Source organism: Alosa alosa, chromosome 11, assembly GCF_017589495.1.
Source record: "Alosa alosa isolate M-15738 ecotype Scorff River chromosome 11, AALO_Geno_1.1, whole genome shotgun sequence".
Taxonomy (NCBI): domain Eukaryota; kingdom Metazoa; phylum Chordata; class Actinopteri; order Clupeiformes; family Clupeidae; genus Alosa; species Alosa alosa.
This window is the reverse complement of record NC_063199.1, coordinates 21,149,217-21,165,381: the sequence shown is the minus strand read 5'-3', so window position 1 is coordinate 21,165,381 and position 16,165 is coordinate 21,149,217. Positions and strand designations below refer to the sequence as shown.

Sequence of the window (16,165 nt, the reverse complement as noted above, 5' to 3'; positions counted from 1 at the left end):
GTCATTGTCTTTCCCTGCGCTCCAAGACTGGTTATGTAAAATCCAAAACAATGGCAGATGTTATTCTGATTGAATAATGTTTCACGTGATCACTTCCAAACATGTGTTCAGACACCCTTCCTCAAAGTTCACCGATAACGCATATTGAACGCAGCTTGTTTTCTTATCAACTCTGTCCGAGTTACCCAACCCATGAGCCACCGAACGAGTTCACAATGTTGATCAACTAGTTTGTGCAACGGCAGCGGTCTGACGGATCGACTGTCTCCCTGCTCATAACCACTTAAGGATAACTTGGTCTCTGCAACATACCGGAACTCCGTTACAATGCTGACATGGCTGATCTTTCTTGCTGTGTTGCTGATAGTTCTTCGATATCGATTTCCATATTTTCTAAAAGACTTACAATACGGCGTTCAGACGACTCTAGTTGGGTATCGGTTAGCTAAATACGCACAGTCAAACCCGTACTTTACATTATTGGATCGTTTTTTGGAAACGGTAAGTTGTCACCCTCAAAAGACTTTTATTTCTTTCAAAGATGAAAATTTCTCCTATCAGGAGACAGACCGGCAGAGCAATCGGATCGCTAGGGCGCTCCGGGAGCACGCTGGCGTCAGGCAGGGCGACACCGTCGCGCTTCTCCTGGGCAACGAGCCCGTTTTCCTGTGGACTTGGTTGGGCCTGACCAAGCTCGGGTGTTCTGCAGCGCTCCTCAACTACAACCTGAGGTCCAGATCTCTCCTCCACTGTTTCTCCTGCTGCGGCGCCAAAGTGCTGCTCGCAGCTGCAGGTACAGCTCCGCTCCGCGGAGGTCAAGAATAGTCATTCCCTTCGTTTAAAAAGCAGTTTTAAAAACATGTGATGGTGTCAGTAAAATCAGTTAATGGTGAAAAAGGACCTTTCTGAAAGAAGAGGAATGCTGAAGTTACTAGTTCAGAACCTGTATTACCGGTCATGGTCATGCCAGGCTGTTTATAGTCTCGTTCACTCCTTGTGTGCTGTAAGTCAGGAGTGCTACTGGTTACTCAATTCCCTCCACCTCCTCAGAGCTCAGAGATGCGGTGGAGGAGGTGCTTCCTGTGCTGACAGAACAAGGGGTCACCGTCTTTCTCTTCACGGAGGTGTGTGAAACTGTTGGCATGGAAACCCTCTCAGACAAGATCAGCCTGGCGTCAGATACCCCCCTGCCCTCTGACCTCAGGGCCAACGTGACCTTTTCCAGCCCCGCCGTGTACATCTACACCTCCGGCACTACAGGTGACCACACACACCTCACACACACCTCACTACAGGTGAACACACACACCTCACTACAGGTGAACACACACACCTCACACACACCTCACTACAGGTGACCACACACACCTCACACACACACACCTCACTACAGGTAAACACACACCTTACCTCACTACAGGTGAACACACACACCTCACTACAGGTGACATCACACACCTCAGGCAGTACAGGTGAACACACATACCTCACTACAGTTGACACCACACACCTCAGGCACTGTGACAATCTAATGACAATTATGGTGGAGTTCTTGTGATATTGTGGGGCTGTTTTTATTCTGAAGGCCCTGGGATCCTTTTTCAAGGTGCATGGTATTATGAACTCCAAGAACAATCTGATTTTCTTTTATGAAAATCTGTCAATATCTGCCAAGATACTAAAAGTGGGTCATGATCACTTGATCATGATCACATGATCACCACTTGGATCATTCATCAGGTCAATAAACCAAAACATGTCCAAAACAAAAATGGCTTACTGAACACAAAATCAAGCTTCTACCATTGCCATCTCAGTCCCTTAATCTAAAACAGTGGTGTGAGTCAAAGAGGAGAAAGCACACGTGAGGATCTAGGAATCTGGACAATCTGGAGAAATTTTGTAAGGAGGAATGGTCTCAAACCCTTTGCATTATGGGATGTCATTACCCTGGAAATCCAGAGTTTCCAGCAATGATGCACGTTACTTTTACCCCTTGCATCCCGGGGAACTCGGCGTATCTGATATAGGCTGTCTAGACGCGAGCTAAACTGATGACGACAGAGCAACATTGGTCGTAGTGTTATCCAAGTGCGTCGAAGTCCGGAATCATTCAGAGTAAACATTGGTCTAGTGTTATCCAATTGCGTGCAGTGAGATTTTCAAATGCATGCTTGGTGCCGCTTGAGTTAAGTGGCCAGACCCTTAATCTTTCTAGATTACCAGGGTCTGGATTTTCCAGGCTAGGATGTCATAGGAGAATATTATGTTTATATATGTATTTGCGGGGTTTTGTGGGGGGGGGATGTTATGGCCTTGTTACAAGTGACCACCACACACACACCTCACTCACACTACAGGTAACTACACACACCTCAGGCAGTACAGGTGACCACACACATCTCACGGATCTAGGAATCTGGACAATCTGGAGAAATTTTGTAAGGAGGAATGGTCTCAAACCCTTTGCATTATGGGATGTCATTACCCTGGAAATCCAGAGTTTCCAGCAATGATGCACGTTACTTTTACCCCTTGCATCCCGGGAACTCGGCGATCTGATATAGGCTGTCTAGGACGCTGAAGCTAAACTGATGACGACATAGAGCAACATTGGTCGAAGTGTTATCCAAGTCGTCAAGTCCTGAATCATTCAGAGTAAACATTGGTCTAGTGTTATCCAATTGCGTGCAGTGAGATTTTCAAATGCATGCTTGGTGCCGCTCTTCGAGTTCGTGGCCAGACCCTTAATCTTTCTAGATTACCAGGGTCTGGATTTTCCAGGCTAGGATGTCATAGGAGAATATTATGTTTATATATGTATTTTTATGGGGTTTTGTGGGGGGATGTTATGGCCTTGTTACAAGTGACCACCACACACACACCTCACTCACACTACAGGTAACTACACACACCTCAGGCAGTACAGGTGACCACACACATCTCACACACACACACCTCACTACAGGCGACCACACACACGCCTCACTACAGGTAACTTCACACATCATGCCATTCTAAGTGGTACCCGTATGTGATGCCATTCTAACCGGTGCCCGCTGGTGTGCTGCCCTGCAGGCCTGCCCAAGGCTGCGGTGATCAGTCATCAGAGGCTGTGGACGATGTCCTCCCTGCAGTCTATTGTGGGCGTGTGCTCTGACGACGTTGTCTACGTGAACCTGCCTCTCTACCACACGGCCGGTTTTGCCCTTGGATTCACCGGCGCCATCGAACGAGGTGAGTCAGCGCCCGCGGGAGACACACTCACACACCCAGAGGACACACACACACGCAGAGGACACACACACACTCAAACTGTACTCTGTTTAAACAGGTTGTCGTGTCTATTCTCTCATTCACAGGTGCAAGCCTCGTGCTGCGGAACAAGTTCTCTGCGTCGCAGTTCTGGGATGACTGCAGGAAGTACAACGTGACGGTCATGCAGTACATCGGCGAGACCATGCGCTACCTCTGCAACACTCCGAAGGTAGGCGACCCCACCACCGCCTGACCCGGGGTCCACAGCTGAGGGCTGTCCAGAGGGCATTAAGCCTGGTGGCATTTCTCCAACTCAAAGCCAAATGCTGGAACAGCTTGTTATGAGTCATTAGGTTGCAGAATTATATTTGAGAAATGAATCGTGAAGAAACATTAAGATCACTACAAATTGTATCTGCTTTATTGACGGTTTTTGATGGTTAAGTCCTTGTCAATTGTTCACACAGTCAGCCTTTTGCTGCTGTGTCTGGCCCCCCAAAACCTCCTCCAGGGGACGGAGCCTTTGTGGTTCTCTCTGGCACTCCAGAAATTGGATTCCGGCTTGGCCTCCTCCTTCCTGTCTCCAACCTCTGGCCTCAAGACTCTCTCCTTTTCTCCTTTGTCTTTCAGTCCTTCTGAAGCTAAACATAACGGGGGAACAATTTATTCAAATTCAATGCTGAACTATTTTGATGTTTTGTGAGCATACTTTTTAGGGAGCCCACTTATTGCTCCGAGCTCAAGGCTACTTCTTACACTCAATAAGAGCAGATGTCTTCTACTCACAGCTTTTACATCGTCATCCCTCTGTTCATTTCTCTCAGAGTCTTCCAACTCTTTGTCCAAGAATGTATCAAGGTCATGAAGAACATTTAGGAAGTCTCCTGGGATCTCCATGGGCAGAGTTAGTCCTGCCCTCTCCCTAGCACTCTTGTCCAGGCCAGTTCTGCCATCCTCGACCTGCTTCAGCTCCTTTATTAGGAGCTTTTGGAGTTCCTTTTTGTTTTTATTTTTATTTTCATCCATGTCCATGTTCAACGTTAACCCCCAAAGCCTCCAGCTCTCTCTTTAGTTCCTCCAGTCTGTATTTTTTCACACGCTTCTTAATGGCTCTATCTGAACTGTGCTCATCCTGCCGCGCTGCTAGGCAGCAGGCTAAGAACCAGCAGAACCACATTCAAATCAGATCACCAGAAATCAAAGTCCGAAAATCAATTTATCAACAAATCTGAAACCAGCCAACTTCTACACAAAGTCAAGAAAGAGTGAACAAAAGTTCCAGTTTACCCTGTGCTGTGTGTCTATGAGGTATGAGCTACACCAGGCGCGTAACTGAAGCGTTCCGTTCGCGACGTGTAAAATCCATTTTAGATGAATGGTCTATTTTTTTCGAACGTACGCCCCACTGTCACGTCTGGTGTAGCTACTTCCATTGATTATAATGGAAGCTAATTGTTGCAGCAGACACAACACGAACGGAACGCTTCAGTTACGCGCCTGGTGTAGCTCAGCCCTGAGATTCTGATGTTGCCTAGCTACCTTTGTGATCCTAAACGGAATGGTATGATACAAGACTATTGTTACCAGTTAAATGCATCATTCATTGGAATCTATGTGAAAGGTGGTAAATTATAACAAAAAAAGTTATTATTTTCAGTTACACGCTTAGCTTAAATTTACATATTTGACATTAATAAATGAGTGAACTATCCAAAATATATTTATATGTTGCGCTGATATTTGGCCACACACATCTACACCAAGATGAGCTGAAAAAGTTGTAATATAATATCTGTTCTGGGTTGGCAGGTCTGCAAATGTGTGCATATTATCACCACCTGACTTACCTCTTCAACTGACCTAAGACAGAATATAAAGTGACACTTCAATACTGCAGAACCACTATGTTATGATGCTGTGTGCAGCTGTGTGCAGAACCACTATGTTATGATGCTGTGTGCAGCTGTGTGCAGAACCACTATGTTATGATGCTGTGTGCAGATTCTAGACATTTTAAGCCATGTTTATCGTCTTTTCTCTTTTTTCCGTCTTGCCATTACATTACATTACATTTACATTAACATTAACTTTAACATTTATTAATTCAGAAGACACTTTTATCCAAAGTGACTTACAAAAATGAGGAATAACATTCAAGCTACATCATGCTCAGCTCCTGTGTTGTGTGCCTTCCTGCAGTCGCCCATTGACCCGGTGCACAACGTGCGGATCGCCTTTGGGAACGGCCTACGTGCGGATGTGTGGCGGGACTTCCTGCAGCGCTTCGGCCACGTGGAGATCCGAGAGCTGTACGCAGCCACCGAGGGCAACATGAGCTTCATCAACTACGCCGGCAAGATCGGGGCAGTGGGCCGCGTCAACCCACTCCACAAGGTACAGTACACGCATCACCCTGGCAACCTAAGGATGAGCAATCACACTGGTCAGTGCGATAGAAAGATAGATAGATACTAGATAGATGATCCTGAGGGAAATATAGCCATCCAGTAGCTTGACACACTCATACACACACAAGAAAAACACTCACAACACTTGTTAGGATGGACATACAATGAAACACACACACATGCACGTTTGTAGAGGCTAATATAGCCAGTACAAGAGAGCCTGAATGCAGTATGGCATGTTATGGTCCAGTAGTCCACTTCTGTGAGAAGTTGACCAGCTGTATGGAAAGTGTGTTCGTATGATAAATCTGTTTTCCTCAGAGGCTGTTTCCGTTCGCCGTGATCCAGTACGACCTGGAGAAGGAGGAGCCGGTCAGGAACGCAGAGGGCTTGTGCATAGAGGCGCCCCGAGGTACCGTCGCACCATATGCCCCAGTGCCCTCACCTGTCTTGCACACCTGAACACACAACAGGGCCCTCACCTGTCTTACACACCTGAACACACAACAGACCTGAACACACAACAGGGCCCACCCGAACCTGGGCCCCCCCACCTGTCTTACACACCTGAACACACAACAGGGCCCTCACCTGTCTTGCACACCTGAACACACAACAGGGCCCTCACCTGTCTTGCACACCTGAACACACAACAGGGCCCTCACCTGTCTTACACACCTGAACACACAGCAGGGCCCTCACCTGTCTTGCACACCTGAACACACAACAGGGCCCTCACCTGTCTTACACACCTGAACACACAACAGTGCCCTCACACACAACAGGGCCCTCACCTGTCTTACACACCTGAACACCCACTGGTCAAACTGGCCAGAGAGAGCCGGGGGGTGTCGGGGTGTCCCTCACACGTGCGTGTGTGTGTGTGTGTGTGCGTGTGTGTGTGTGTGCAGGTGAGACAGGACTGATGGTGGCGCGCATCACTCAGAAGGCACCGCCTCGGCTACGCCAGGGACCTGAAGCAGACGGAGCGAAGCTAGCTGCACCCACGGCTGGAGAAAGGAGACGGTAATTTCAACAGTGGAGATCTACTCATGGCTCAATCACTGTGTGTGTGTGTGCAGGTGAGACAGGACTGATGGTGGCGCGCATCACTCAGAAGGCACCGTTCTCGGGCTACGCCAGGGACCTGAAGCAGACGGAGCGGAAGAAGCTGCACGACGTGCTGGAGAAAGGAGACGTGTACTTCAACAGTGGAGATCTACTCATGGTCGACCACGACAACTTCCTCTACTTCCAGGATCGCGTTGGAGACACATTCAGGTCAGCCCTCAGTCTAGTCTGTGGATGAGTGTGTGAGTGTGTGTGTGTGTGTGTCAATAGTGGTTGGATGTGGATGAGTGTGTGTGTGTGTGTGGGTGTATGTTGGTGGATGTGCATGAGTGTTCTTGGATAAGTGGGTTTGTGTGTGGTGGAGGGCGGTGCTTTGTGCAAGTGAGTGAGAGTGTTTGTTGGTGGATGACTGTTACTGGGTGACTGTCTATGTGTGAGAGAGTGTTACTGGGTGAGTGTGTGTGTGTTAGTGTTATTGAATAAGTTATTTTGGATGTGAGTGATTTAGTGTTTTAGTTAATGCAGTGTTAACCCTGGCGTGTGTGTGTGTGTGTGTGTGTAACAGTCAGATGGACAGCAGACAAAGTGATATGTCCTTCACCGTCACATGTCCTGGGATGCACCATTTCATGTTGACAAAGAGTGTGAGCCTCCACCTTTGCGTTTGCCACTTTGTTTTGGGTCCCTGTCCGCCGTCCGCAGTTAGTGCAGTGTTAACTCTGGTGTGTGTGTGTGTGTGTGTGTGTGTGTGTGTGTGTGTGTTAGTTAGTGCAGTGTTAACTCTGATGTTGATGTCCCAGGTGGAAGGGAGAGAATGTGGCGACTAATGAAATCTCAGACATCCTCACTATGATGTCATCCATCACAGAGGCCAATGTGTATGGCGTCAAAGTGCCAGGTGAGACTCCTCTTCCCCCCACTATCCACATCCCCTCATCTCCTCTAATTTCATCTCCTCCTATGATCTCATCTCATCCCTCCTCTAATCTCATCTCAGCTCATCTAATTTAATCTCATCCCTCCTCATCTTCACATCTCATCTCCATGGTGATGTTGTAGAGGTGTGGTAAATGTTCTCTCATCTCATCTCCATGGTGATGCTGTAGAGGTGTGGTAAATGTTCTCTCATCTCATCTCCATGGTGATGCTGTAGAGGTGTGGTAAATGTTTTCTCATTTCATCTCCATGGTGATGTTGGTAAATGTTCTCGTCTCGGCAGGTCATGAGGGCAGGGTCGGGATGGCTGCGGTCACTCTACAGAATGGAGAGGCGTTTGATGGCAGCAGAGTCTTCAGCCACGTGTGCGCCTACCTGCCAGCCTACGCCCGACCACGCTTCATCAGAATCCAGGTAGCACACACACACACACACACACACACACACACACACACACACACACACACACACACACACACACCATTTTGTTAGCTCTCGTGTCCAATTCTTCAGTTCAGACTGAACTTAATGACAGTACCACAGGGCACAAATGGCCGGTAATTGACTTAGTGGAAGGTCTAGAGACCCACTTTATAGAAGGCCTCATTGCAATAAGAAAGACAGCGTAGTTGCGCAAGGCCCCGGTGCAAGTCTGGCGCTAACCATGCACAGTGACAACTAGCATTCCTACATATCTCAACACACACACACCGACCGAGCACGGAGGGAAAGAAGAGCGCACACACGACATGATCATCATCACCATGGACAGTGACTATTTGCGTAACCTGTACACAGCCTGCGATCGAAAAAACAGAACGCAAACAAATCCATTCAACTGAACACACCACGTTCCCTTGCAGCACAACAATGGCCTCATCAAAGCGCAAACAGACACATACATGATGGCACAGCGGCCATTTAACCACAACTTGATAAGCCGATCAGTTGCCGTAATAAGCAAAAAACAAAACTTGCACTATGCCGTCAGAAGTGAACTTTGCGTGCCTTCTGCTCAGCAAACTCGTTCACTATTGTGGTGAAATCCAGATTTCTCGCTCTGTTATTTTCAAAGGAGAGTATGGACAATCCACTCAGTCGCTCCTGACCCATGGTACTCAGATAGGTCTCTATCAATTTCAGCTTTGAAAATGACCACTCTCCTGTGGCCAGAGGTGGAAAAAGTACGAAAATATTGTACTCAAGTAAAAGTACCAATACTTTGATGAAATATTACTCAAGTACAAGTTAAAATACCGATCTGAAAATGTACTCAAGTAAAAGTAAAAAGTAGTTCATTTAAAATGTACTTTAAGTAAAAGTTACTTAGTTAAAAAAAGTTACTTTTTTTTTTTTGGGGGGTACCAGAATAACCAGTTTTACCAGAGACTAAATGAGGAGATCTAATGAGGAGATACAGCACTCCTAGTCCTCCATAGCGCATGGGGTTAGTTTGTAACGCCAATATGGCACAATATGTCTACACATATCACAACCCTTCCGTGGCAAAACGTTGTATGTGGTGTGGTGAAGTATAGGGCCCCAATGGAGGAGAGGGCCCTTGAGAAGTGGAATACAGGGCGCACAACATTTTCACCAGGCATTAGTAATAACTCAGGTAATCCACACATAAAAAATCCAAACAAGTCCATAAGTAGAGTCGTGTAATGAAGTGAAATAACACAGGGGAAAAGTATTGAACACGCTAAGAAAAAGCACTATAAAGGCAAAGAAAGGGAAGGAACGAGCTGGAATCTGTAACTAGTTAGAGAGTAGTTATCCTTTCTATCTGTGCAAATTAATATAAGCTTGGTTAGTAGCCTACATATTGATGGGCTATAAAAAATGTTTTCATTACCAAGGTGTCACACAAGGATACAAGGATAGGATACAAGGGTCCCAGAGTTAAAAGAACATTGGTATCAAAGGGATCTAGCCTACTACTAGGACCATGGGCGTCGGATGCATTGTGAAAGTGGGTGGGACATTTCAGAGGGGGGGTATGGGGGTCCTCCCCAGAAAAAATGTTTTGGACTAGATGCAATTTCCTGAATTCATCTTCAATACATTTTAACAGGTTATTTAGATACTTCTATATAACAAAATAAAGCCAGCCTACGAAATTAATAAAAAGTAAATCATGCATAATTTAAAAATAACTGAATTGAAAATTGTAATGACAGCTTCAAGACATTTCCTGTATGACAAAACGTATTAGTCGCAGTATCAGGTATGATTTTGGCCCATTGTTCTAAACAGATTCCAGATTCCTGATCTTTAGTTACTTCCAGAACTGTTTAATTGAATTTAATTGAATTGGCTGCCTTCAATTCTTTCTGGAGCTTTCTCTGAGTGGTCCTTGGAATTGATTATCCTTCTGACTCCCTGGTCAGAAATATTGCGAGGAGATCCTGTGCATGGCCGGTTGATGATGCAGTGATGTTCCTTCCACTTGCAGATAATGGCTCCCATGCTACTTACTGGAAGATTCCGAAGTTTTGAAATGCATCTGTAACCAGTTTCATTGATATGTTTTGCAACAATAAGGTTGCAAAGGTCTTGGGAGAGCTTTTTGCTTATATCCATCATGAAATGTTTCTTCTTCACTGTCATCACTCACATACATCATACATACAGTACTCTGCTTGCAACATAGGTGCCAACTCTCACGCATTGGCCGTGAGACACACGCATTTGATTAGTTTCACACACTCACACGCCACACCCCCGATTTCTCACGCTGAAGTGTCAACCCGGTCGGTCAGATGCCTGAAAAATGAGTTTAGATCTACCTGTTGAGCCTCTGCTTTCAGAGACGGTGAGAGGGTTCAAGAGCACCCCCTGTCTATGAAATTTTCTAAATTTTCTCTCATTTGCGATGCTACTTCAGAAGCTGTCCCAGGCGCATTCCCCCCGCATTTGCCCGGCTTCAGGTAGGCCTATGCTTTGAGTATCATTGAGTAGGCTATTTTTCACGCTGAAGTGTCAACCTGGTAGCCTAGGTCAAATACCTGGCAGATGAGGTTCAACTAAACTAAACCTATACATATGATATCACACGTCAGGTGAACGTGCGGAATCTAAGCTTCCCAATGATATTAGCGCCAAGTTGCTGTGATAAATGGTTCGCGAGAAAATTAACATTGAACCGACGTGCAATTTAGGCTAATCATATTTGCATTTTGCACACAGTGCACACCCATTACTCTCGGTTTAATATTTCACTAACCCTTCACACAACACGTGGCAAACCCAATATCACAATAAACAGCAAACTGTACCGAATACAATGATATAAAGCATGCCTCTGTGCAATAAGTGGTTCCTGAGTAATCCGGTTTTGAAATTGCAACAAATTTCTACATAGCCTCATTGGGGCGAAATTATATATTATATATTATGTATTCTAATGTAAACTATTTGTCAGTAGGCCTACATACATTTTTGTAAATTGCTCAGCCATAGATTATCCCACTATGGTTCTTATTTTGTCAGGTTCCAGCCAATCCCATTACAGATAAATGACTATATTTATATTGGCATGCTTCCTAGTGACATGCAAAAATATGAAGAAAATCAAATAACGAGACACAAATATTGATATAAAGCCTGACATAAGCCATATGCAAACATTCACATCATGCAGATATGGGTACATCCTGAAAAAGGAATAGCATGTAGGCTATAGGCTATGGCCATTACAATGACCAATATATATTATCTTAAATAAACTAGCTGAATAACACAGGTGACCACTTCTGCATAATTTCATGGAGTGCTGAATTGTACATAAATTTTTGAACATTTCTGAACTGTGAAATGTAGCATATGTTTTTGTGGTTGTGAACGTATTGCAATATCACCATAACTATTCCACCTGTGTGTGCATGGTTATAATTCTGAAGTGCAAAATAGCTTAGGCTACAGCACAAATATTTCCATAAAAATAAGCAAGTCTGACTTATTTTGAAAGTGCACCTGATTGATGCATTTAAAAGTTAAAGTATACAAACATTTCTTAAATTCTTACAAAACACCCACCCACTTTTTAAAATTGTTAGTTTGGACCCCTCACTTTTGCCGTAAGAGAAATACCAGTGCTGTTTTCAGCATCTGTTTAGTGCTTCATTGTCATTTTCATTGGATTCACGGTTTAGTTTGATATTTAATTTACTTTTGGACTGTTTGATTATATTGTTAAATGTTGGGACTGATGGGCACTGAAATCTAGGGAGGTATTTGATGATCACTATTACGTTCCATGTAGTTGAAAGAGTGTCGGGATTTCAAACAAACCATCCGGCTTTCATGCGTTCATTGAACGCTCATGTGCTGTAATGGAAACCTTATGCATGGCCAAGTAGCCTATTGAGTTATTTTTAAATTATGCATGATTTACTTTTTATTAATTTCGTAGGCTGGCTTTATTTTGTTATATAGAAGTATCTAAATAACCTGTTAAAATGTATTGAAGATGAATTCAGGAAATTGCATCTAGTCCAAAAAAAAATTCTGGGGAGGACCCCCATACCCCCCCTCTGAAATGTCCCACCCACTTTCACAATGCATCCGACGCCCAAGGTCCTAGTAGTAGGCTAGATCCCTTTGATACCAATGTTCATTTAACTCTGGGACCCTTGTATCCTATCCTTGTATCCTTGTGTGACACCTTGGTAATGAAAAACATTTTTATAGCCCATCAATATGTAGGCTACTAACCAAGCTTATATTAATTTGCACAGATAGAAAGGATAACTACTCTCTAACTAGTTACAGATTCCAGCTCGTTCCTTCCCTTTCTTTGCCTTTATAGTGCTTTTTCTTAGCGTGTTCAATACTTTTCCCCTGTGTTATTTCACTTCATTACACGACTCTACTTATGGACTTGTTTGGATTTTTTATGTGTGGATTACCGGAGTTATTACTAATGCCTGGTGAAAATGTTGTGCGCCCTGTATTCCACTTTTCAAGGGCCCTCTCCTCCACTGGGGCCCTATACTTCACCCCCCCCCCCCTCCCCCAGTTCGACGCCCTGTTGAACATTCTGCTCGTTTCCAAATATAAAAAAACTCTCTGCAACTCAACATTGGCCTGCCTGCCTCAGCTGCCTGTGTGCTGGATTACTGTTCACTACAAAGCGACCAAGGATGAGTGCAACTAACTTTGAAAATCAACTACTGCTTACACTTAAACTCCGGTGATTTTTCACATAGATCTCCATTTCTTCTTTGAAACAATTGGTTTTACCTAGCTTGAGTTGCTGCAGCTACAGCACTACACACTGGGAGCATTAACATGGCTTCCTTAGCTGCTGGCTGCAGCAACTCGAGCTATGACCAAAGTCCTTTTAGGCAAGTACCTCCACTCGGCAGCCATATTGCAACGCTTTTTGGGAACTTATCGGGCATCTATTTCGGCAGAAATGTGTGTGCGTAAGGCTTCACGACACCAATCTTGCTCCAGCGGCAAGATCACAACAGATGATTGGCACGATGTCTTCACAGCACACCACATGATTGGCTCAATGTATTCACAACACACCACATGATTGGCTCAATGTATTCACATGTCGACGTTTTGCCACGGAAGGGTTGTGATATGTGTAGACAACTGCCATATTGGCGTTACAAACTAACCCCATGCATTACTATGGAGGACTAGGAGTGCTGTATCTCCTCATTAGATCCCCCCCAAAAAAAAAAAAAGTAACTTAGTAACTTTTACTTAAAGTACATTTTAAATGAACTACTTTTTACTTTTACTTGAGTACATTTTCAGATCGGTATTTTAACTTGTACTTGAGTAATATTTCATCAAAGTATTCATACTTTTTCCACCTCTGTTCATAGGTTAGGCTACACATGTAATCTGATGCATCTCGTGATCCAGCTCCATCTCCATCACTTTCAGAAAGACTGCATGGCGCCAGCTTGATTCATGTCCTGTTGTAGGCTACATGCTGCCCATTATCACTAGGCTAGTGGTTTAGGGCGCGAATTTTTGTTCTCTCCCTTTCTGTTTTCGTTAGTCTTAACTTTTTTTTTTACTCAAGTAACGGATGGGATTTTTGATGTAGCGAAGTACAATACTTCACTCAAAATGTAATCAAGTAAAATTTAAAATACCGATTTTATAAACTACTTAAAAAATACAAAATACACAGAAAAACTACTCAATACAGTAACGTGAGTAAATGTATTTTGTTACTTTCCACCTCTGCCTGTGGCTACAGTGACTGGTAAGGTGAGGTACAAAAACAATGCTGTGCAAACGTCACTAAATGTTGCTGCCACAGAGCTATGGTCAATGATTGAGACTTTCCAAAACTTTAGTAAGTTTAGTAGTTGACCCTTACCAGTTTACATTTACGAGCATGCGCAGCCTAGCCTACGATAATGAGGTAAAATTTTAAATGATTGGACAAACAGATTTCCCAGCAGGCCATGTTACAACATCTTATAAGTTGGTGATAAAATAATCAATAATGTTATTAGTTGTTATTAATTTTGATTCTAACGTCGAAATGTCATTAGTGAAATCAAAATGATAGAGATAGTGAAGCACATAAATAGCAATCAGTTAGCGAGCTATAGTATAATTTGTAGTTGTGAATGCGTCGTTAATGTTAACAGTTGTTTGATGAGTCTGTATTGGGGAGGGGGGGCCAATCCCAAACCGCGATGGGCCCCTCGAAGAGCCGTGGGTCCCGGGCCCCGGTGCATCGCACTGGCTGCACTGTCGAATGATACGCCCTGTGCAACCTCTCCGTCTAGCCACAACGATATGATTAGTACAACAGTAATAATCATCAGTACAGCAGTAGGTGTTACACACAGGCGGTACAGGCCCTGATGCCTGAAGACTGATATGTGAAGTAGATAGTTGGGCTCAGGATCTGTTCTCTTTGAAGTGTTCCAGCCTGTCAGCCTGTAAAGCCCTTGTACTGTGTGTGTGTGTGTGTGTGTGTGTGTGTGTGTGTGTCTGACAGAGCGCTCTGGAAGTCACCGGAACCTTCAAGCAGATGAAGGTGAAGCTGGTGGAGGAAGGTTTCAGTCCAGACGCCGTGCGGGACCCTATCCACTTCCTGGACGAGCGAGAGAAGCGCTATAGCCCCCTCACAGCGGACATGCACGCCGCCATTCTGCAGGGCTCTGTTAAACTCTAACTGGCCAATGGTCAGTCGGGACTCAAAATCTCACTGGAATAGCTGCTCTCTGCACTGATATATATGATCCATATGCACATCAACCCTTACACAAAATCACTGCAGTTATGGGACAGTTATACTGCAATTTTGCTGCAGAACAAAAGTATTTTCATGTCCAAAATATTTGTGCAGTAAAGTCAAGTGCAGTACTTTGTAGTGCAATGCAGTTTTTTTCATGTCCAAAATATTGCATTTCCTGCATATGAACTACAAATAATTCCTCCAATACTGCAGCCTTGACACTTGTGTGAGGGAATGTTATTTCTAGAATGTGTATTAGCCTACTGTCTGTGAAATAAAACTGTATTTTTAATGATTAATTGTTTTGATTATTGTTTGTATGCTTGTGCTTGACACAGCGAGAGGTTAGAAAAATCATTTGTGGAACAATAGTTTTTCTGAGGACATATCATCATGTTTAGCTTTACAATAGCTAACGTGTCAGAGTTTGCTATCAGTAGCAGATGTTTTTTAGGGGTTAATCAATGACTGGAGTGCATCTTTAAATTGTAAAGTGTTTGGGCACAATCCTTCCTGCATTCCTGTTTGAGTCGAGGAAGTGTTACAAAGAAACCTTTGTCCCATGCAATAGACTTTACAGCAGCATTTGGTATAACTCAACCATGGAATCACTCAGAGAAGCCCCTAGTCCCAGCTCTCAGATGGGGGTTGCGGAGGTAGACTTTACTATGATGAACTTTTACCTAAATGTGATCTCTTTGTGTTATCCAATCCCCGGACGCACATTCGCCCTTTGGTATGCCTCCCTCAAATTGAAGTGTAGGCCTACACTGTGAACATAGGGTTGCCAGATACACACACGAATTTGTCTAATACGTGACTGAGCCGCACACAGAAAAATCATTAAAATAGGCTTATTAAGCGATGAATACCAGCAGATGCGTCTGCGAGAGAAAACACGTAGTTCATATTTCTCCATTATTTTTTACCATAGGGCTATAACGTCGTAGACAAGAGCTTGCCTCATCAAAATGATCGGGCTGAAACGCAGTGAGTGAAGTCTAGTCAAGGCATGCCCCATCACGAGTTCATGATCGAAACATCCATGAATTTGGTCACCAAATTTCCAACAAATCCGAAATCCAGCATTCAGAAGGATTACGCTAACTCAGCTGATATAATAGGCACATCTGCAGGGTTGTTTAACTGTGGTTTGTGGATTTGGGGTATTGAGAGGAATGGAGCTTAGCACACATCTGGCAACCGCATTCGGATCATACGTTGGGGGTGGAACCAATGAGTACATCTGACTGAGCTTGCACGC

General features: G+C 44.3%; 1 protein-coding gene across 1 annotated transcript; it reads left to right on the top strand.

The window, feature by feature from the left end:
* Nucleotides 1-244: 244 nt before the first annotated feature.
* Nucleotides 245-15,200, top strand: LOC125303080 (very long-chain acyl-CoA synthetase-like). The gene is made up of 10 exons (XM_048256588.1): nucleotides 245-793; nucleotides 1,051-1,260; nucleotides 3,079-3,237; nucleotides 3,363-3,487; nucleotides 5,458-5,652; nucleotides 5,988-6,078; nucleotides 6,749-6,947; nucleotides 7,538-7,635; nucleotides 7,957-8,087; nucleotides 14,662-15,200. Exons 1-10 carry the CDS (start codon nucleotides 328-330, stop codon nucleotides 14,836-14,838), a joined length of 1,851 nt encoding a protein of 616 aa, XP_048112545.1. The 5' UTR covers nucleotides 245-327; the 3' UTR covers nucleotides 14,839-15,200.
* Nucleotides 15,201-16,165: the final 965 nt, after the last annotated feature.

What these genes read in the sequence shown, in the direction of transcription:
- LOC125303080 (XM_048256588.1), top strand. Translation starts at nt 328, where the DNA reads ATGCTGACATGGCTGATCTTTCTTGCTGTGTTGCTGATAGTTCTTCGA. An exon ending in GTATGGCGTCAAAGTGCCAG is followed by an intron (nt 7,636 to 7,956) that starts GTGAGACTCCTC and finishes TCGTCTCGGCAG; the next exon opens with GTCATGAGGGCAGGGTCGGG. An exon ending in CACGCTTCATCAGAATCCAG is followed by an intron (nt 8,088 to 14,661) that starts GTAGCACACACA and finishes TGTGTCTGACAG; the next exon opens with AGCGCTCTGGAAGTCACCGG.